The sequence below is a fragment of the Zootoca vivipara genome, chromosome 13 (assembly GCF_965207765.1).
Source record: "Zootoca vivipara chromosome 13, rZooViv2.hap1.1, whole genome shotgun sequence".
In the NCBI taxonomy this organism is placed as follows: Eukaryota; Metazoa; Chordata; class Lepidosauria; order Squamata; family Lacertidae; genus Zootoca; species Zootoca vivipara.
In genome coordinates, this window is record NC_142596.1 from 7,435,307 (window position 1) to 7,456,663 (window position 21,357).

A 21,357-nucleotide genomic window follows, 5' to 3' on the forward strand; every position below is an offset into this window, starting at 1 on the left:
TCACTGACATATCTATGATGCCTTGATGATGCTTCTGGAAATGGGAAACTTTGGGAAACTTTAAAATACGGATGTAACCATCGTTTGTGACTTCTCTCTTCTTCTATGTGGTAGTTTGAACTCTTGAAGATCAGGCCTACTGACTGCTGTTTTGCTTGTCACCTGTCTGACGTCTCTTGCTTGTGACCCCCGAGCTGAACCTATGGGAGCCAAGGTTAGGCAATTGTGGGGTTGCTCCAAGGACTCCCTTATACAAAATCGATAAATCATAAGATGAAGATACAAGCAGGGTCGATAGGGAGCCTCAGATTTGCAGCACACACATAAAATCCCTAAGGGTGGTGGGGTAACCCCCCCCCCCAAAAAAAGAGAGGACTGAGCTTGTTCAGTAACCAGGGAATTACTGGTAACAGGTAGGTAGCCGTGTTGGTCTGGGTCGAAGTAAAATAAAAAAATTCCTTCAGTAGCACCTTAAAGACCAACTAAGTTTTTATTTTGGTATGAGCTTTCGTGTGCATGCACACTTCTTCAGATACAGTGAAATGGGAATTACTGAATGCTGCAGGCGCCTGGTGCAGAACAGGGGAGTGAAAATGCAAGAGGGATGCTTGGAGATGCGCAGAGGAGCAACGTCTTCTGCCAGTCTCTCCCCTTTAAAAACACACACACAATAATTTTGTCGTTTACAAAAATACATGCATTGTCTCTTTTTTCAAGTTGTGTTTTCTACAGATCAGTTTCCTTCGTTGTGAGACATTAGGTGTTGCATGCAGTATTAGGTTAGGAAGAAAAGAGGGGGGAAGTGGAATGGTGAGTGGGGTGGGGTTATGCTTCTATTCTTCTAAGAATGGAATATTCTTCTAAGTCTGTGTGGGGTTTTGTGTGAGGCCCCCCTTTTGCGTAAGCAAACAACACGCGCAACACACAATAGGCAACGTGCCCTAGATAAGCACAGCGGCGATAGGAGAAGGGCAGGCGGCGTTGCGCCACGGCTCCCCGCGCTCCACTGAGCTGAGGCCCGGCCGCGGAGGGCGAAGTCCGAGCTCTCCCCCTCCTCGCCGGCCGCCGAGGACAAAATTCCCAGAAGAAGCGGAGGGCGGCGAGAGGCGGCCGGCTGCTGGGGAGGCGAAGCAGCGGCGGCGGCATTTGGAGGCGCGTCACCGAAGCGGACACCGAAGCGAAGCGCGCGGCGGCGGCGATGGCGGCGAAGGGAGCCGACGGCGCGAACCTGTCGGTGGTGGTGCACAAAGCCGGCGACTTGCGCCTGGTACGGCCAAGCTGTACTTAACGTGCCGTTTTCCCTCAGGGAGAAGCGGCTCCAGGTGGGGTGGGGGCGCGCGGCCGTTGCATGGCGGCTCGAACTCGGGGGGAAGGGCTGCTGGGCGCGGCTTACTTTTGCCCGGGGCTGCAGCCTCAGCCGCCTTCATGCATGCACGTTGCAAAAGCGCCTGCTGCATCAGGCCGGGCCTTTTGGGTTTGCTCGGTTTTTGCTTTCGAACCGTGACTTGCGTGCGGCCCTGGTGTCGCCTGGTTGCAAACTTGCCCCCAGCTCGCCCTTGAAGCGAGAGCCGTGGCCTTATTTAAAAGCAGCTTTTTCCCCCTCAAAGGACTCTGGGTAGTGTAGTTTGCCCCTCCCGGAGTTGCAATGGCCTCGCGGCCCTTCACGAACTACAGTGCCCAGAATGCTTTGAGAAAGGACTGTGCACACTTACCAGGGAGTAAGCCACGTGGAACACAGCGAGGCTGACATTCGAGTCAACAGGTGTAGGCTTGCAGCACCAGGAAGCAATCCTGGCCTTGGGAAGACCCCTTGAATAAAGCAGAACGTTTTATTTCTAAGTCAGCATGAGTAGCATAGGGCTTTTAAAAAATACTTGAATGTAGGATTATTATCTGTTTGTATTGCATAGCTACCAAGTTCTCCCCTTTTTAAAGGGAAATTCCCTTATGCTGAGTAGGCTTCCTCGCGAGAAAAGGGAAAACTTGGCAGCTATGCTGTATTGTCTCTTATTGACGGCAGCAGCTCTCCTTGTCTTCAGAAGGGGGTCTTCCCCACTCCTTCCTTAATATTTCACCAGGGACTATTTTCATTCAAAACATGTGCATGTAGTGCTGAGTGATAGCCTCTCCTAGAGAATACCCCAACTAATGTTGTGGGCCTTACTTCTGAATAAATGTGCATAGAATTGGGCATTCCATGCCACTTGCAAAAATGGAGTATTTATTCATAAGTGAGTCCTGTGCTGTTTAGTGGCATTTGATCTCAGGTAAGTGTGCCTAGGATTATAGCTGCAAAAACTCCCTTGCAGTTCAGGGCAAGTTCCTTTATGCATGACAGTTTAATGGGCACACTGCATAGACATGGTGTTGTACACTCTGCCTTTACCCGGCTTGTGAACACTGATTTTCTCTCTCTTTATGGATACACAGCATGTACTCATTAGTTACATAAAGGTAAAGGGACCCCTGACCATTAGGTCCAGTCGTGACCGACTCTGGGGTCGCACACTCATCTCGCATTATTGGCCAAGGGAGCCGGCGTATAGCTTCCAGGTCATGTGGCCAGCATGACAAAGCCGCTTCTGGCAAACCAGAGCAGCACATGGAAACGCCGTTTACCTTCCCGCTGTAGCGGTTCCTATTTATCTACTTGCATTTTGACGTGCTTTCGAACTGCTAGGTTGGCAGGAGCTGGGACCAAGCAACGAGAGCTCACCCCGTCACAGGGATTCGAACCGCCGACCTTCTGATCAGCAAGTCCTAGGCTCAGTGGTTAAACCCACAGCGCCACCTGGGTCCCACCCCATTAGTTACATAGTATGACCCAAACCTAATAGCTCCAGTGTGTGACACATGAAGCCACCATCTTGCTGAAGCTAAGCAGGTCTGGGTCCAGTGAGTGCCTGGGAATCACATGGATGTTGCCTTGGGTTCCATGTTGGGAGCAAGGTGGTATATAAATGCATGCAGATAAATAAATAAATAAATATTGTACTGTTGATTAACTTGGGATAGAAAATGAGCACCTAGCTGGATCAAAATGAAGGTTGATTTGGTTTAGAATCCTTCATACCATAGAAGTTGACTAGATGACACTGGGAAGCCATGAACAGGGAATGAAGGCAGTTGCCACCAACCACTATTGCTCTAAGGATATGTCCACATCCAGTGCATTCTCACGGCTCATTCTTGCAGCAATGCACACACATTAGCCACAATTCATAGCGATCCTGTAGTTTCTTGACAAATACTTTTGTTTCATGTGGTTTTTTTTTCCTTCTTGCACCATCTCCAATCCAACTAGAAAACTTAAGCTGCATTCACTTTGCATTTAATAATGGTGTGCACATTTGGGACAAGTCATTGCACATGCGCAAATAAGGATGCATGCACATATGACAGCTTTATGAATGGGCAATCCGGGGGGTGGGTTGCTGGCGCAGGGAAACAAAAAAGGTCATGTGCTTTGGGTAAAGACATCCCTGCCCCCTCTCTGATGTGTTCAACACTGCGCAAATGTGGCTTGAAACATAGGTGAGGAATGACCTTGCTGCGTTTTAAGCCACTGCTGTGAACGTATCCTAAGCTGTTGTACTGTTCTTTTCTCATTTCCCATTTGCAAGAACTTTGGCTGCTACTTTGGAATTTTAATTAACCTTAACCTCTCTGATGTCTTGAATTCTGATAAGAGAGGAAGATTTACCACTGGAGTTTAGTCACAGGGCTGCTAGTGAACTATTAGCATTTTCTCCGTAATTATGGAATGTTGCTTTCCTCACAACAGACAGGTAATGATGAATTTATGCACCATACATTTAAAGCATATGTTGTCCCCCAAAGCATCCTGGGAACTTTAATTTACCCCTCAGGACTACCTTTTAGTTTACCCCTCAGGATTCTTTGGGAGAAGCCATATGCTTAACAACTATGGTTGGATGTGACCTATTTGCAATAAGGGCTGCATCTTGGTGCAGGCAAATATTTCTGGTTTTATAATGGATCACATGTTTTTAAGAGCAGACTAAAACCAGATGATTAGCTTTTTGGGTGGTAGCTCTAGCAAAAAGAACTTTTAGCTGCACAGTGGAACTTCCTCCCCCTCTCCCCTCCCCATCTGACTCCTCATTCTGCTCTAAAGGTTCCTTTAACACTAACACACACACCGAGATGATTTACAGGGTGTGCAGGGAGATGAAAGGGCAGGGAGATTCCATCATGTAGCTAAAAGTCCTTGTGCCAGCAGAATTGGAAGCCACGAGTTGAGATTTTGTCATCTTGGACATATATCCCTCACCCACAACCAATATTATGTTTGCTCACTGGCTAAACATTAAAGACTTACTTGCATGCTCCACTGCATCCCTACAACAATTTTAGGTATTTCATCACACCTCCCTTTTACTTATTACTCACTTCTCTTTAAATGGTGAAGACTGAGTTTGCAGTCCTATGGAACTCACTGGGACTTAATTCTGAATTGACATGCATAGGATTGCCCTGTGAGTGTACTTTCTCTGAAGCTTTTCAATTTGAACATTGCATATAGAGTGTTCAAAAGCTTGTTGCAATGAGGGCAGAAGGCAATCCTACTTGAGTCTTCATTGAAAGTGCTATAATTGTGAACATTTCTTCTCAGAATAAAAGTGGTACAGAATCAGAATTGACTTGGAAGGAAACATACAACCTTTCTGCTCATGTTATGAACTTTACCATTTTTTGCCTAGTGGAAAGAGGAGTTTTTATAAGTTTCATTCTGATATATTGACATATCTTATTTCCCTCTGTAAAAATTATTGGGAAGCAACTAGGCAAAATCTTACATCAGGCTAGGAAGATTAATGTTGCAATCCTAAAGGTAAAGGTGCCCCTGACCATCAGGTCCAGTCATGTCCGACTCTGGGGGTTGCGGCGCTCATCTTGCTCTATAGGCCGAGGGAGCCGGTGTTTGTCCGCAGACAGCTTCCAGGTCATGGGGCCAGCATGACAAAGCTGCTTCTGGCAAACCAGAGCAGCGCACGGAAACGCCGTTTACCTTCCCGCCGGAGCGGTCCCTATTTATCTACTTGCACTTTGGTGTGCTTTTGAACTGCTAGGTGGGCAGGAGCTGGGACCGAGCAACAGGAGCTCACCCCATTGCAGGGATTCGAACCGCCGACCTTCTGATCAGCAAGACCTAGACTCTGTGGTTTAACCCACAGCGCCACCTGGGTCCCTGTTGCAATCCTAAGTGTACTTAATAGTTTTGCAATCCTAAGTGTACTTAATAGTTTGTTTTTTAAAAAAATCAGTTGAACTTGGTAGGATTTAATTCTGATTAGATTCAAGCTGGTGCTTGTATGTCCAGCAATGTAATAAGTTCATCCCCTTTGGATTCATTAGCACTACCCAGTCAATTCATCTAAGCTGTGGGTAAGCACAGTGCTTGTAGACTCAGCTTCACAGCAATTGGAAGAGGTTGCTCATATTTCGACCCACAAGTGGCTCAAATACCTCTATTTGCTTTCTTCCCAGTTTTCTACCTCTGAATAGTGTTCTTCCAGTATAAGCCAAGCACTGAGGGCCTTTAGGATGGTGAGAAATTTACTATAGTAGGCCCCCTGAACTAGCCTACAATATAATCCTAGACCTAGAGGAAGCAACAGAAAGTTTTCAAGAAAGCTGAATGTTGTCTGTTTTGTTTCCTTGCAGGAAAATCGGCCGATACCTGAACCAGGTCCCAACGGTAGGTCTGTTTAGGCTAGCTGTCATTCAGCTTCTGACTTTTTTTTTTTTACAAAACATATTTTATACCTCTTGTCAGATGAATCATCACAATGTTGGTGCAAAATAAAGTCAGGCTCCTTGAGTATTCAGATTAAATCTTCAACCTCCACTGAAGGCTAATTTATTGCCTTAGCAATACAGTTGGTTCAGTGAAAGGCATAACGGCAACCATTTCAATTCTTAATTAACTCTTCAAGGCATAAACAGTCATAATATTCAGGGGAAATGTCCCCCACCCCTGGTGCCAATTTTGTAAGTTCTTCTTTCTCTAAATTGACACATGAAATATGGAGCTCTCAGAGGATTCCAGTAGGTACCTCTGGCTAGGCGGAGAAAGCACCTTGCGATTTCTGCAGCCAAAGAACCAGCTGTTGTATCTTTCACATGTCTCCATTTCAGATACAGTGGTGCCTCGCTTAACGAATGCCCTGCTTAACGAAATTTCCGCTTAACGAAAGGTTTTTTCTAGTGGAGGTTGCCTCGCTAGACGAATTCGTCTAGCGAATCGCGGTTTCCCGTAGGAATGCATTGAAATTCAATTAATGCGTTCCTATGGGCAAAAAAAAATCCAAAAAAAAATCAATGCATTCCTATGGGATTCGCTAGACGAATTTTTCGTTATAAGAAAAGACCCATGGAACGAATTAAATTCGTCTAGCGAGGCACCACTGTATTCTGCTGCTTGTGCATTGGGATGAAGGTTCACCTGCCGCAGGGGTTAGTGAGATGCTGCCATTTCTGTATTGTCTCATGGAGGTTGGAATGAGTGCCCCAAGTTATATATATGTTTGCTATGGCTGCCCATGTGTTTAGCACACAAATCAAGGGAATGTTTTAGGAAAGGCCAAAGGTCCTATTCAGAATTACTTGAGTTAACGGGGAAAGCCTTGCCTTTGGTTATTCACTAATAAAAGGTTCAAGAGTGAAGGATCTTTTGAGTGAGAGCCAAGCAGGACCAGGCAACAGAAGGCATGAAGAGCAGTGTCAGTGGCAGAGTGGTGGAGAAGAAAATTAGATTCATAGATGCATAGAACTGTAGAGTTGGAAGGGACCCTGAGAATCATCTAGTCCAACCCCCTGCAATGCAGCTGTCCCATACTGGGATCGAACCTGCAAACTTGGCATCATCAGCACCACATTCTAACCAATTGAGCAGGATGGTTGATGGAAGTAGCCAGACTACAAATAGGATTGACACCTGTCTACAGTGAAGAGCAGGCATCCCCAAACTGCGGCCCTCCAGATGTTTTGGCCTACAACTCCCATGATTCTTAGCTAACAGGACCAGTGGTCGGGGAAGATGGGAATTGTAGTCCAAAACATCTGGAGGGCCGAAGTTTGGGGATGCCTGGTGAAGAGGGTCCTAATTTTTAAGATGGAGGATGATCAAAGGGAGACCCCAGTCTAAACCCCTCCAAATGCCACCAGCACAGAGGCCTCTAGTGGCTTGCGCAGGTGTGAACCAATGAGGTCTGTGTGGTGCTGGTGAGATTAGCACCTGTGCAAGCGTTAGGCGATTATGCAGCTCTTGCAGCAGATGGACTTTGCTCTTTGCCTCTGCTCTCTTTTGTTACCCTTCCTCACACCTCTGCTCAGCAGTGCTACTGCATTTAACGGAAGCTGTATTCTTACAGTTCTCAAACAATGCAACCAAAGTATCAGGCAAACGAAAAGCCAGAAAGTCAGCATAGAAAGGGCAGACATGGATTCATGTGCTTTGAGTTGGTAATACAGATATGCTGGGTTGCTTCCTATGACTGCATGTGTAAGTCTCAAGAAAAGCTAGCAAAACGTTCTCACCTTTCTCTCCTTTGTGCTTATGTTGATTCATCGCCAGCTCAACTCAGGGTAGGGAGTACAAATCATTAACCCATTGTTGTATGGAAATTAAGGACTTCTCCCAGTGTTGAAGCCCCATGCATTTGGCTCACCGTAGGTGCACACAAGACCCAAATAATGGCCCAGAGGTGAATTCCAATTAACTTCTAAAGTAAATCTGATTCTGAAATTTCTGTTCACTGTACAAGTAATTCAGCAAAATGTGTACATCTCTGAAATGCAGTGAGATTTGCAGGACTAAGTTAGTAGTTCCCCCAAGTTCAAGACTTCATTCCGAAAGAGGTAAACCAGAGAGACTTTTTGGTTCCTGAAATTCGTTCTGATTGTGCAGATAAAATATCACGGATAGAATTCTAAAGGATGTGTTGTTAGGGTTGCCAGACTCAATAGAGGACAGGACATCTGTGCCTTTAATTGCCCTGCTCTCTTTTGAGTCTGGAAACCTTAAAGAGAAACCAGCAGACCCTTTGCTTGGAAATTAAACGAAGGGTCCGCTGGTTTCTCTTTAAGGTTTCCAGACTCAAAAGAGAGCAGGGCAATTAAAGGCACAGAAGTCCTGTCCTCTATTGAGTCTGGCAACCCTATGTGTTGTTACTGTGTGAAAATAGGCAAGAACCAAGGATCCCCAGGCATGCAGCAGACATGGAGATGTCGGGCACCATCCTGGTGTCCAGTCATCTTCATTTGGTCACAAGTGACCGATAGCCAGGTTTAAAATGTACTTCGCGCCTGGTGAATTTTGAACGCTGCTCATTGGACAACTCAGCACTTCTGAAGAAATAAGGCTTTCCTCCAGAAAATGGTAACTCTTAGCCACTTGTAACAGATACAGTACAAGATAGCAAGCAGGTAGACTGATGGGCGTTTATGACTCGGCAGGTAATGTGAGATGGAAAACAGGTAATCTAGGCAACGGCTGTCAAACTCAACTGGCCATGACTCAAACCTGCCTGCACTAGAAACATTCTTTGAAACATTATAGGAGCCGTCTGGCAAGAAACCAGAAAAGAAATGTCAACATTCCAGACATTTCCACTTAGAAAATAACCAGAAACACAAATATTGAAAAGCCAAGTGATTTCCAAGCCACCCACTGTTTTTTTCCCCGTTAAGAGATTTTCCCTGAGGAGATTTCACTCTCTGATTTGTCTCTTCTCTCCTAGAGGTGCTTTTGAAGATGCATTCTGTAGGGATTTGTGGCTCTGATGTCCATTATTGGACACATGGACGGATTGGAGATTTTGTTGTGAAGAACCCCATGGTGCTGGGCCACGAGGCTTCAGGAACAGTTGTCAAAGTTGGGTCCGCAGTGACCAAATTAAAGAAAGGTGAGCAGGGGGCCTTCATTTATTCATTCATTTTTATTTTATTTAAACACTTCCTCCACAAAGCACCTTATAATCTCATGTAAAAAGCAACTCCACCAGACCCTGTTGTATAAGAATACAAAGTACAGTACGGTACAGCCAAACAATAAAAAAAGCATAAAAAGTGGAGAACAGAATATAAAACATATGCCATAAAATAAAACAAAACAGTATTAAGACATAAAAAGCAACAAGCATTTAAAACTTCAGAAATAAAACCGGTGAATTTAGGGAGACCAGAGAGATAGAAAAAAATGGAACGTTGAAAGCATGACTATGTTGGGCCTTCACTTCTAATGGAAAAGAATTCCAGAGAAATGGTTACAAGCACATAACCAAATCCCAGCATGCAATATGGTGCTTGTGGTACCATAAACAGACCTTCATCCACAGATCAAAGTGACCATGGTGATTACATGCCTCCTTTTGATGGCTGGTGAGATCTCTAGGATATATTAATGACTTTTGTGGGGTGTATGTGGCATTAGGGGAGAGGTAGCACCTCTAGTAGGGGACATGTCATACTCCTTCTGGGGTAGTTTGTCTACCTATCTACCTATGGTCCCCACCCTGCACTCAGCTCTCGCCTGTGGCTCCTGGAAGCTGTCAGCATGCAACAGCAGCCACACCTAGGAAATGGCTTTGATTGGCCAGTTGAACCAGGGGAGGGTAGTTGACGGGTCTCAGACCTTCAGTGAGTTAGGGACTTTCCCTGCATGCGAAGACAGGCTCCGTCAGATTGAGCAGACAGAGTCAGTAGTGGGTCCAACAGTCAAGAAGGCGGTTTCTGCACATGCTGTAGAGTAGAGGGAAGTAAGGGTCAGGTGAGGCTTGTCAACCTGGGAAGGGAGCCCATTTAGGAGAAGGAAAATTCTGATCCTAAACTTTTGTGTTTGGATGAAATGTCAGAAATCCTCAAAGGAAACTCTTTGTCAACATCTGCCTGCTGAGTTTGGAACTGATGGAAACCTGGCCGTAGATTTGAATGTTTTAATATTACAGTGGAGAACATATAGCCCTCCAGATGTTGCTGAACTACAGCTCTCATCTTCCTTGACCATTGGCCACGTTCACCAATGTGAGTTGGAGTCCAACAATATCTGAAGGGTGATAGGTTCCCCATCACTGTACTCACTTAAAATCTCACTGACTTGAACCATGTACTCCCTAGGTGACCTTAGGCATTCAGTTATTATCTAAGCCACATCACCTGAAATATAAAGGTTCAGTGGTACCTCTGGTTTTGAACACTTCTGGTTACGAATGCTTCAGGTTACAAGCTCCGCTAACCCGGAAGTAGCTGCTCCTGGTTGCAAACTTTGCATCAGGATGCCAACAGAAACCATGCATCAGATGCATGCATGCAGCGGGAGGCCCCATTAGCGAAAGCGCGCCTTAGGATAAGAACGGTTTCAGCTTAAGAACGGACCTCTGGAACGAACTAAGTTCGTAACCAGAGGTACCACTGTAATTGTCCTGGCACAACTTTTGGGGCTGTTGAAAGTTTTACTGAGATAATATGTGTGAAAATGGCTTGGAGTTCACCTACGGATGCTAGGATGTTAAGCTGCATTGTCTGAAAATGTGATTTCCTAATGTGTTTTGATATATTTTGTGCTACGCAGCCTGATCTCTGATCCCAAGACGCAGATCACCTCTTTACATGACAATTAGTCCAGTCTCTTATCTTGTTGCATCCTTGATGTGTCCCAGGTGACCGAGTGGCTATTGAGCCTGGAGTTCCCCGAGAAATAGATGAATTCTGCAAAACTGGCCGATACAACCTGTCTCCAACCATCTTCTTCTGTGCAACTCCTCCTGATGATGGGAACCTGTGCCGCTATTACAAGCACGATGCAAACTTTTGCTACAAGTTAGTTGCAAATACCTGCTATGGGAACACACTCTAGCCAAAGGGATTTTCTCCACTGAGTGTGGTTTTGCACAAATTGGATAGTAATTGTTGATCTTGAAGTCCGGAAGTCCGCTGGTCTGGAAGTCTTGATCTTGTATATCTAGACTATACAATATCATGACTGGGGTGACAAATAAAATGGGAAACAGTAGCTTAATGAACAAGTGAATAAAGAATTTGAGCGTGATTTTTGCAGATGGTTTCTTGTTTTTAGTTCTAGTTCAGGTGATATTTAAGAATTCCTATCAGCTTTTATGGCCCCTCTCATTCATATCTGACAAATCATTGTTTTAAATGTTGCACAGTAGACTTGAAGCAACTCAACAAGACCATTGTACGCCATTACTAATTATGGTTGGGCACTGTGTGTTTTGGGATTATGCAGAGAATCTCTGCATTGGGCCCATTTATATAAATGCTGAAAATACAGTGTTCTCACAAAGAAACTTTTTTTTGGGGGGGAGGGGCCTTTCTGTTCCCCTTTCTTTGCCAAGGGTCTTCAATCATAGATAAACATTTTTATATTAGTTCAGTTATGTCTTCTAAATATTTATCATAAGTAAATAAGTAAAGGAATCCCTAAATATGGTACTACGCTAATCTTACTTAGGCCCCATCTGTACTGCACACTTAAAGCAGTATTGTGCTACTTTAAACAGTCATGGCTTCCCCCAAAGAAGTTTCTTAAGGGTGCTGAAAACCATCAGGAGACCGCTATGCCCCTCTCAGAGTGGCAGTTCCCAGAGCCTCTAAGAACTGGTAATGAATGGGAGGATAATGGATCCTTGCCCAATGGCTTCTCACATCCTTCCTCAGAAAAACAAAGCTTTAGCCCATGTTGAAGGGACCAAAACAAACAAACAAACAAACTCTGCCCTCCTTAGATGAGTAGACTAACTTGTGAATTTCAAGGCCCACTGGTCAACTTGGGAGGTCACAAGCAACGTGTTTGTCAAAATTTACCTTAAGGAATCCTGCTCTTTCTTTAGACACTTAGCAGCTACGCTTCAGCAGTTCTAAGGTTAATAGTCCAAATCCAAGTTAGTGTAGGACAACATTTCAAAGCAGAGGTGGGAACTTCGACCGGGTCTAAATGGACTTGGGAGGATGTTTGTTATTCTGGAATCTGCCTCACTAATGGTGTTTCTGATTCAGTAGATCAGTGGTTCCCAATTAGCTAAGTACTGCTGTTTTTGAAAAGCCAAGCTATGTGCCAGTATGAAAGGTCCCTCCCGGGAGCGACCCACCTGCTCACTTTTCCCAGGTGGCCCCAAGGGCACTGCAGGAGAGGCTGCAGCCATGGCAGGAGAGGTGGCAGCCCCCATCTACCAAAGGTGACTGAGCTGATCAGCCCTTCCCCCAGATCCAGGGGGCACAATCCTGACACCAGGCTCCTGCCCTTCCCTGCCATGGGATGCTTAGACACTTCACAGGTATGTGCCACAGACCCCCTGGGGTCCGTGGACCACCAATTGTGAACCACTGCGGTAGATCATAACTTTCTTCCATTACCATTCTGATTTTTGTGTGTGACATGTTTCTCTGTTTTGCTGCAGACTTCCAGACAATGTGACCTTTGAGGAAGGTGCCCTCATTGAACCTCTTTCTGTGGGAATCCATGCCTGCCGAAGAGCTGGAGTGACTCTGGGAAGCAAGGTCTTCATTTGTGGTGCTGGTATGGAATACCCTGTTTTGCAGTTCTTTGTTTTTCCAAGCTATGTAGCCATCTTCATGATGCATGATGCTCAAATGGGGATACGATGCAAGTCAATAAACAGCTTTTTGAAGATTTTATTTTTTTGAAGACTCAACTATTGCAATGTGCTTTATGTGGGGCTACCCTTGGGCTGGTCCAGAGAATCCAGCTGGTGATTATTTTAAAAGGAACATGCAAAAACAGAAATAATATTTTTTCGGTAGTACTCATTTTTAGAGCTGACATTTTCCCAGTCCTGGAGATACTCATATATGCCAATTGCATAACATGTTCCTTAACTGTAACCAACCTGGAAACAAATGTCAAAGGGTAGTAGAACACTTCCTGATTTTTTCTTTTGCTCATCTTCCAGGACCTATTGGACTTGTGACTTTGCTTACTGCTAAGGTAATGGGGGCTGCACAAGTGGTGATAACAGGTAAGTTAGATTTTCCAACTCTTTGACACCTTGTGCTGTAATGACACTCATTTTGGTCCCCTGGGTTTACATGGGGTTAATTACTAGGGTTTACAAGGCAAGTGCCAGGAAAAGATGAAGTATAATGTGCTTAACTGCCCCTTGACAGGCCCAGTTCTCAGAGATCGTGGGAAAAAAGCAAAAGTGGTTGACAAAAACTTTGGTGTTATCTCAATATTTTCCACTCGTGCATATCACCAGAATCAGGCAAGCCAGTGGCCAGTCTCATCTACACATGAAGAGTCAAACTCCCAGAATAATAATTTACAAACTATAACCAGTTAGCAGCAATTAGCATTTTTCAGGATTGCGGCAGATTATTCCGTGTCACTGAAGCTTCTTGCACTGTGTGGTGCTAACAGAATTGGTTTCATGAGGAGAGAGCAGGAGGCTCAGAAGTTCACTGATTTGAAGTCTTGGTTGAAGCCTCAAGTACAAGAAGTCTTGTGGTTCTTTAAAAAAAGGTCGACCATTGGTGGGGAAAGGGTGCTGGTTTAGGTGGGCCTTTTCCCTGACTGAGGAGGGTTGTTCTTATCATCTTTGTCAGATGCATTGAATATTATCCAAAGCTGGCAAATACAGTGGTACCTCGACTTACGAATGCTTCGACTTCTGAAGGTTTCGACTTCCGAAGTCCGCAGAAGCGGCGTGTGTGGTCTGCGCATGCACAAAGGGCAAAATCGCACTTTGCGCATGCGCAAAATGGACGCTTCGACTTACAAAGGATTCGACATCTGAAGAGCGCCGCAGAACGGATTGCCTTTGTAAGTTGAGGTACCACTGTATATTAACTGGGGGAGGGGGGAATATAACTAGGGTCAAAATGCATTGTAAAGCAAAAGGTGAGGTGATGTTTCAGTACAAAACTCAAATACAGTGGTACCTCAGGTTACAGACGCTTCAGGTTACAGACTCTGCTAACCCAGAAATAGTACCTCAGGTTAAGAACTTTGTTTCAGGATGAGAACAGAAATCGCGCAGCGGCAGCGGGAGGCCCCATTAGCTAAAGTGGTACCTCAGGTTAAGAACGGTTTCAGGTTAAGAACAGACCTCCAGAAAAAATTAAGTTCTTAACCAGAAGTACCACTGTATACACAAGATAAGAACAATTGTATCAGCAGATTTGATTCTATACTGTGGGTTTTGTTAACAATTGCTCAACCCAAAGGATAAGGAACAGGGGAAATAAGAAGCCGCAGCCACATTTCATATTGCATACATCCAAGTTACATATGCAGTCCCCTTTCTCTCTTCATCCACTTCAAAGATTCACCCAGCTTCAAAAACCAAAGTCTATGTCAGCAACCCAGAATACAGAGCTACAAGTCTGAGCACCCTTAGCACATTATGGTTCCCAGTTCCTTTGGGGGAAGGCATGTGCTTTAAAGGGACGCGGGTGGCGCTGTGGGTTAAACCACTGTGCCGCTTGGGCTTGCCGATCTAAAGGTTGGCGGTTCGAATCCCCGCGACGGGGTGAGCTCCCGTTGTTCGGTCCCAGCTCTTGCCAACCTAGCAGTTTGAAAGCACACAGTGCATGTAGATAAATAGGTACCGCTACAGTGGGAAGGTAAACGGCGTTTCCGTGCGCTGCTCTAGTTTCGCCAGAAGTGGCTTAGTCATGCTGGCCACATGACTCGGACAAACTGTCTGTGGAAGCGGACAAATGCTGGTTCCCTCGGCCTGTAAAGCGAGATGAGTGCCACAACCCCAGAGTTGTCCGCGACTGGACTTAATTGTCAAGGGTCCCTTTACCTTTACCTATGTGCTTTAAATGTATGGGGTGTGCACGTCCACAGTTACCTGCATGCTGCTCTGATCCTATCCTTGCCATTGTTTTTGTTATTTGTCTTCCCAACCCCCCTATAGATTTATCAGCTCCCCGCCTTGAAAAGGCTAAGGAAATTGGGGCTGATTTCGCAGTCCAGGTCAAGAGTGAGAGCCCAGAGGAGGTGGCCCACCTGGTGGAACAAGCGCTTGGTTGCATGCCTGACATCACGGTGGAATGCACCGGGGCACAGGCCTCTATCCAGACTGGAATATATGTGAGTCTCTCTTAGCTCACCTGCATTAATTTTTCCTTGCAATATGGAGATTATTGCTGTTGGAGGAAATGAGAGAAAACACACCTGGAAATTATCCTTTTATAAGGGACCCAGGTGGCGCTGTGGTTAAACCACTGAGCCTAGGGCTTGCTGATCAGAAGGTCGGCGGTTCGAATCCCCGTGACGGGGTGAGCTCCCGTTGCTTGGTCCCAGCTCCTGCCAACCTAGCAGTTCGAAAGCACGTCAAAATGCAAGCAGATAAATAGGAACCGCTACAGCGGGAAGGTAAACGGTGTTTCCATGTGCTGCTCTGGTTTGCCAGAAGCGGCTTTGTCATGCTGGCCACATGACCTGGAAGATGAGTGCGCAACCCCAGAGTCGGTCACGACTGGACCTAATGGTCAGGGGTCCCTTTACCTTTTTATGCTGAGAGATCTTTATAACAGCCTCTGACAAATGTATTATCTGGGATGAAGCTGCCTGTCATTTAAGAACTTCAAAAAGGGCCCTTCTCCAGGGGACCCCAACCTTCAGAGGTTAGGTGAGATTTTTGCATGCATGCATCTTCTGCTGCTGTTTCTCTTACAAGCTAGTTTGCATCGACGAAGCTGCCCTAAGATCCCCACCTCGGACTTTGTCTCAGTTTGTGCGGCTAGAAAGAGTTCTCCCCGTCCTCTCATGTCATCCTTGACAGGAGATGCATATTTATTTTAGGTCTCTCCTTTTGTCTTCAGGCAACACGTTCTGGAGGGACTCTGGTTTTGGTGGGGCTAGGATCTGAGATGGCCACCTTGCCCATTGTGAATGCTGCTGTGCGGGAGGTGGACATCCGAGGGGTATTTCGATACTGCAATACGTGAGTATTTTCTAGAGATATAAATGGTGGTTTTTTTTAAAACTGATGCAAGGAGGGAAAAGGGAATGCCTAAATTCTTTTCCTTTTCTTTCCCCCCAAATTTTATTTATTTATTTTGTTTAAGTAAGTAGTACAGCAAAATAAAACAACAACAACAACAACAACAAAGCAAAAACGATTGGAAACAATCCAAAAACGTTGAAAGGAAATATTATATACTTATCATATAATACTCTCCCCACCCACCCACAGCTTTGCTCTGCCACAATTCAACTTCTTTGAATTTCTATTTCCACCTTTATCTTTGCATTCTCCAAATATATCATTCTTTGTATTTCTTTTATCTCTTCTCTTTTCCAAATCATAGAAATCAAACTGTGCTCCTACTTTACATTTTGGAAAGTTGTCCGTTGGCTGTGCATTTCGATACCTCTTTAGATGTAGCCACCAAATTCTGCATGATGGTTCCTGAGATCAAGGAGGGGGTTTTCACCTCTGATTGGATACAACTGAACACCATTCTGTATCAAGATGCCTGGCTCAGCCTTTCAATACTGCATTGTCTTTTTTGGTTTCTTAGAATTCCTGAGCAGAACTTTCTTATAGAAGTTTTCGTAAAATGAATAAAATTAAAATAAGTAACCCATTGATGTAGCAGGAAATTCAATGGCATGGCATGTTTAGCTGGTCCTGATGCTTGACTCTCCATTTGTGTCGCAAGAGGCTACTTGGAACTTGGTGCTTTTACAAATACCTCCCTTCTCTTTTCTTGCAGGTGGCCTATGGCAATTGCTATGCTTGCATCAAAAAAAGTGGACATCCAACCACTGGTGACACATCGCTTTCCTTTGGAAAAAGCTATGGAGGCTTTTGAGACCACCAAGAAGGGGCTTGGGATAAAAATTATGCTGAAGTGCGATCCCAGCGACCAGAATCCTTGAAAACAAATAACAACAAAACCCCAGAATGCAACACTCTGCTCTACTGTCCTGCCAACGAGGGTAGTTTTGTTTCTAAAGGACACTCAGAGCCTTAAAACTGGATCACCTAGGAAACAAATTTCAGTGAGATTCTAAACCTTATGCTCTCTTACCTAGAATAGGTAGGTAGCCGTGTTGGTCTGGATCGAAGTAAAATAAAAAAATTCCTTCAGTAGCACCTTAAAGACCAACTAAGTTTTTATTTTGGTATGAGCGGTATCTGAAGAAGTGTGCATGCACACGAAAGCTCATACCAAAATAAAAACTTAGTTGGTCTTTAAGGTGCTACTGAAGGAATTTTTTTATTTTACCTAGAATAGTTAGTGCAATTTGATGAAATGCTGAAATCGGTAGAGGAATTTGATTATAAGTGTTAGAGCTGAAACACACAGAACAAGCATGGAGTGTAGCTTTTGCTGGGCATTTCTGTTTTGCACTGCCTGTGTGAGTTCCCCAGGTAACAAACTCCCTGAATAAACAAAACTGTTATATCAAGGAGGAAGGTTCTAGCCTAACCACCTAGCTTTGTCTGTCTGGGGAGTTGTTTCATATGGCAGAACACTCAACTGTGCAGTGCCCACTGTAGTCTGTAGTAAGAGCTGTGTACCACGTCACTGCTCTGGTTATATATTTCTGCTATCGGAGAACACTATGGACTTGTTCCTCTCATAATCGGCCCCCTCTCACCCACAACTAATGCAGATTTTACACCCACTTATATTCATTTCCTAAGCAGTAAGAACTTCTTTATGGTAAACATATGTAGATCCTTAGAACCTTAGAAGAGCCCTAGTCCAGAATCTTATTTTCCACAATGACCAGTGAAGGAGAGATAGAGTTGGGGGCATTTGGAAGTTTGACTAGCAAAGGTACATTCCATTCCACAGATATTTCATTTCTGGACGAAAGCTACCCCCAAATGTGGCTATTTCAGTAACAGAGGATATACTTCTCCATTACACAATTGTATGTGCCCTATGCTGAAAACTTCTGCAATTCCAATCTAGATGGATATCTCTTGGAGTATCTAGGGATGGATGAATCTTATCAGTTTCAGTTTCTAGTTTTTCCAGTCAGTTCACTACATATCTGCCTCACTTTGTGATATATTTGGAAGTCCTTATGGACAATGGTCAACATTTAAGTGCACATTTCTCTTACTATACACATTTTTCTAAGCAATTGACCCTAATGTTATTTTCACCTGTTGTTTTCACCGACACATGCATTTTGTGCACATTTTTTTGATGGGAAAACTGCATTGCAAAATTCAGATAACAGACTTTCGAAAGCTAGATGCATCATTTTGGGAATTGTGAATTAGATAATAACCAAATTTCTCGGAGCATCTCAGGGACGTCAACCATTTATTGCCACTAGGAACAAAAGCAAGGATTGTTTGGTGCTTTGCCTGTGCAAACATATCCCTCGTGTTCAAATATTCTGCATTGGAAACCTGCAGGGATTACCTAAGCCCTTGCCTTTCCACAAGTGCTGTAATGAGAGCCACTTCCTCATAGTATCAAAGCCTTGAAAGGGATGTCGACATGCTTCAGCAAGCAGCCAGATCAAAGAATGGCCTGTAATTCTGAAGTGTGAAGTGGCCACATACTTAACTGGCAACCCAAGATACTGTGCCTTCAACAAGGGCCTAGGGCAGAAACCACTAATTATATATTTCATTCGCTAGGGTCATGTTACACTGAGTCTGTCTTCCACTAGGCTGCCTCTGCTCCCAGACGTACCTTGAGCTATCAAAAGGAAATGCAAATAGGCAGAGTCTGTTGGAAGGGACTGGAGATACCGCTCGGACTGCTTTGAATTTTTAGGAAATGTTATTTTGTTTTAAACCTCGGAAATAAAGTAGCTGTATTGAGCAAAGTTCTTTTTCAACTGAATGTCCCTACCACAATTGGGAAAGCAGGAGTTGGCAGCTATTAGTGATCAATTGTTTCCAATGAGCTGCATTTTTCTATTCTATACGAGGCATTTTCACAGGCGTTGGGCCCAACCTTTTCCACATGTTCTGCTACTTTAATAGGATTTACCTGCCCCCTTTCCTGAATTCCCTCCCCCGCATGTCCTCATCTTCTCTGATTCCTGAGGTACAGGTGTCCTCATTCCCAAATAAAGGCACCTGTATGCAGCACAACTTGCAGGGCCGGCCCAAGACATTTTGACACCTGAGGCAAACCACAAAATGGCTCCCCACCAGGAAGGAGGGGTGAGTGAAGATCTACACCAGGAACAATTGGACGAAACTGGTTATAAATAAGTCAGCACTGTCCCTAAATAGGAGGGTTTAAGTAGACTCATTTCCTACAGGCACCAAACTGGTACAAAAGACAGTACTGGAATGTGCAGGGTTTAGAAAACCCTAAGCTACAGCTACACTAAATCTCCACTTTTCCTCACTTCTGACCAAAGCTGAAAGTATAGAACCACACTGACATTTGAAGCACATGGCTTCCTTCCCACCCAAAGAATTCTGGGAACTGTAGTTTACCCCTCACAGGACCACAATTCCTAGCATCCTTAACTAACTACAGTTCCCAGCCTTCTTAGGGGGAAGTTGAATGCTTTAAATGTAGGGTATGGGTGTGCCCTGAGATACACCCACCTGGTGGGGTGTATGCAGGGCCGATTCCAGAGTACATCTTTGGTAATAATATGCCCCCCCCCCAATTGCACACCCTCCCTACTTGCATGCCACCACATTTGCCATCAGTTACCAGGTACATGAACACACAAGCAGGTGTTGTTGAGAAGGTGATTCGGTAGTCTCTGTGTCCTCTTTTACCTGCCCTGGGTCCAATCCTCTTTCCTGCCTAGAGCAAGGAAACAGGTTTTCAAGCAAATGGATGGGCAAGAGAACAAGTGGCTACATCAGTGAGGAGCTGTACTGGGGGGTTCTGGTTGTTACTGGGCCTTCTCGAGGACACGGGGGCCTTGGCAGCTACAGTAGCTGAGGAAGCCAGCCCATTTCCCATGCCCAAAGCAGAAGCTTCCATGGACCAGCCTGTGGTTGGGAATAGCTGTCCTTGTTCATTAGAATCACACCCTATCTCACTGCCCATCTCAACACCTCATGAGCACAAGGGGGAGGCTAGGGGTTGCAGCAGTGCCACCAGCAGAGGGTCCCAAGTGGCAGTGGGCATGGCAGACTGAGGGTGGGCAAGGAGGCATTAGTCCTAGAATTCTGCCAGGTTCCTTCCAACAGGAAGGGAAGCTTTGGCTCCAACCCAACACTAACAATTCCTATGTAAACTATGTAGCTATCATTGATGGATCTCTTGATGGGTTGGCTTCCTTTATGGCACAATGGTTCCTGCCAGCACCACCAACGTCAAGCAGTTTTGCAGCGCTGTAAGTAATACAATGTTTTCAGGTAATTGCAGGTGTTCCTTTTGATGATCTTAAGGATGCAGTGTGGGAACTAAGCCAGAAGTCAGGTGGGATTAAGATAAGTGTTATTTTTATGGCATCATTCCAAATTTGGCCCTGGCTCTTTCAGGCAGTTGTGACAAGTAATAAGTCTTAGCTATTTCCTGGTGTGCCTCAAGAATACTGTGCTGCTCCAGCCACATACTAATGCTCTGTGATTGGGATGGAAAGAATGGAAACCAGGGGTGTGGGTGGGGTGGAGTGAGTGGGAACGGAATCAAATATCCCGAAATAAGACATGAGTGGTTGGCAAAAGCACTGTGCCAACACATCCTGTGGGAATGAAGATACTAGGAGAGGATATATTGATTTAATAGTATCCTTCCAATAATAATAATAATAATAATAAAATTTATTATTTATACCCCGCCCATCTGGCTGGGCTTCCCCTGCCACTCTGGGCGGCTTCCAACAAACATTAAAATACATCGAATATCACAGATTAAAAACTTCCCTAAACAGGGCTGCCTTTAGGTATTTTCTAAATGTCAGGTAGTTGTTTATCTCTCTGACCTCTGATGGGAGGGTGTTCCACAGGGCGGGTGCCACTACCGAGAAGGCACTTGTGAGTCAGCAGCAGAATATACCGTAGCAGGAAGCTAGTTGGTAGATTCATCTGAATCCCTTTACTTAAGCAATCCAATCTGGCTTTGTTGAGATTGGAGTATATTTCTGGTAATTATCCCTCCTAAAAAGAATAAAAGACACATGAAGCTTCTTTTAAAAGTAATAGACGTTTACTCACATTCAGTTCACAGTTGGATCCCTGAAGGCAGGCTTTAGTTTTGAGTTACAGAAGAGCTGGGTTTGAGTTCATCCCATATGGGAATGAGCCCGTGCCCTGGTGGCTGAGAGCCAGCAGACAGCAAAATACATCAGTATCAGTGTGGCATCAAGAGGAAGAAGTGGTGAAAGAAGGGAAGATGGCTGTGTGACCAGCCCCTCTTATGGGGTCTTCCAGGGTCACGCCCACCTAC

The 21,357-nt window shown here is 44.9% G+C and overlaps 1 protein-coding gene across 1 annotated transcript; it reads left to right on the forward strand.

The window, feature by feature from the left end:
• The first annotated feature begins 788 nt into the window (after window positions 1–788).
• On the forward strand, window positions 789–18,817 carry SORD (sorbitol dehydrogenase). Its single transcript, XM_035131844.3, has 9 exons — window positions 789–1,267; window positions 5,689–5,722; window positions 8,766–8,930; window positions 10,683–10,842; window positions 12,441–12,559; window positions 12,954–13,019; window positions 14,925–15,100; window positions 15,835–15,956; window positions 16,732–18,817. Exons 1-9 carry the CDS (start codon window positions 1,199–1,201, stop codon window positions 16,895–16,897), a joined length of 1,077 nt encoding a protein of 358 aa, XP_034987735.3. The 5' UTR covers window positions 789–1,198; the 3' UTR covers window positions 16,898–18,817.
• Window positions 18,818–21,357: the final 2,540 nt, after the last annotated feature.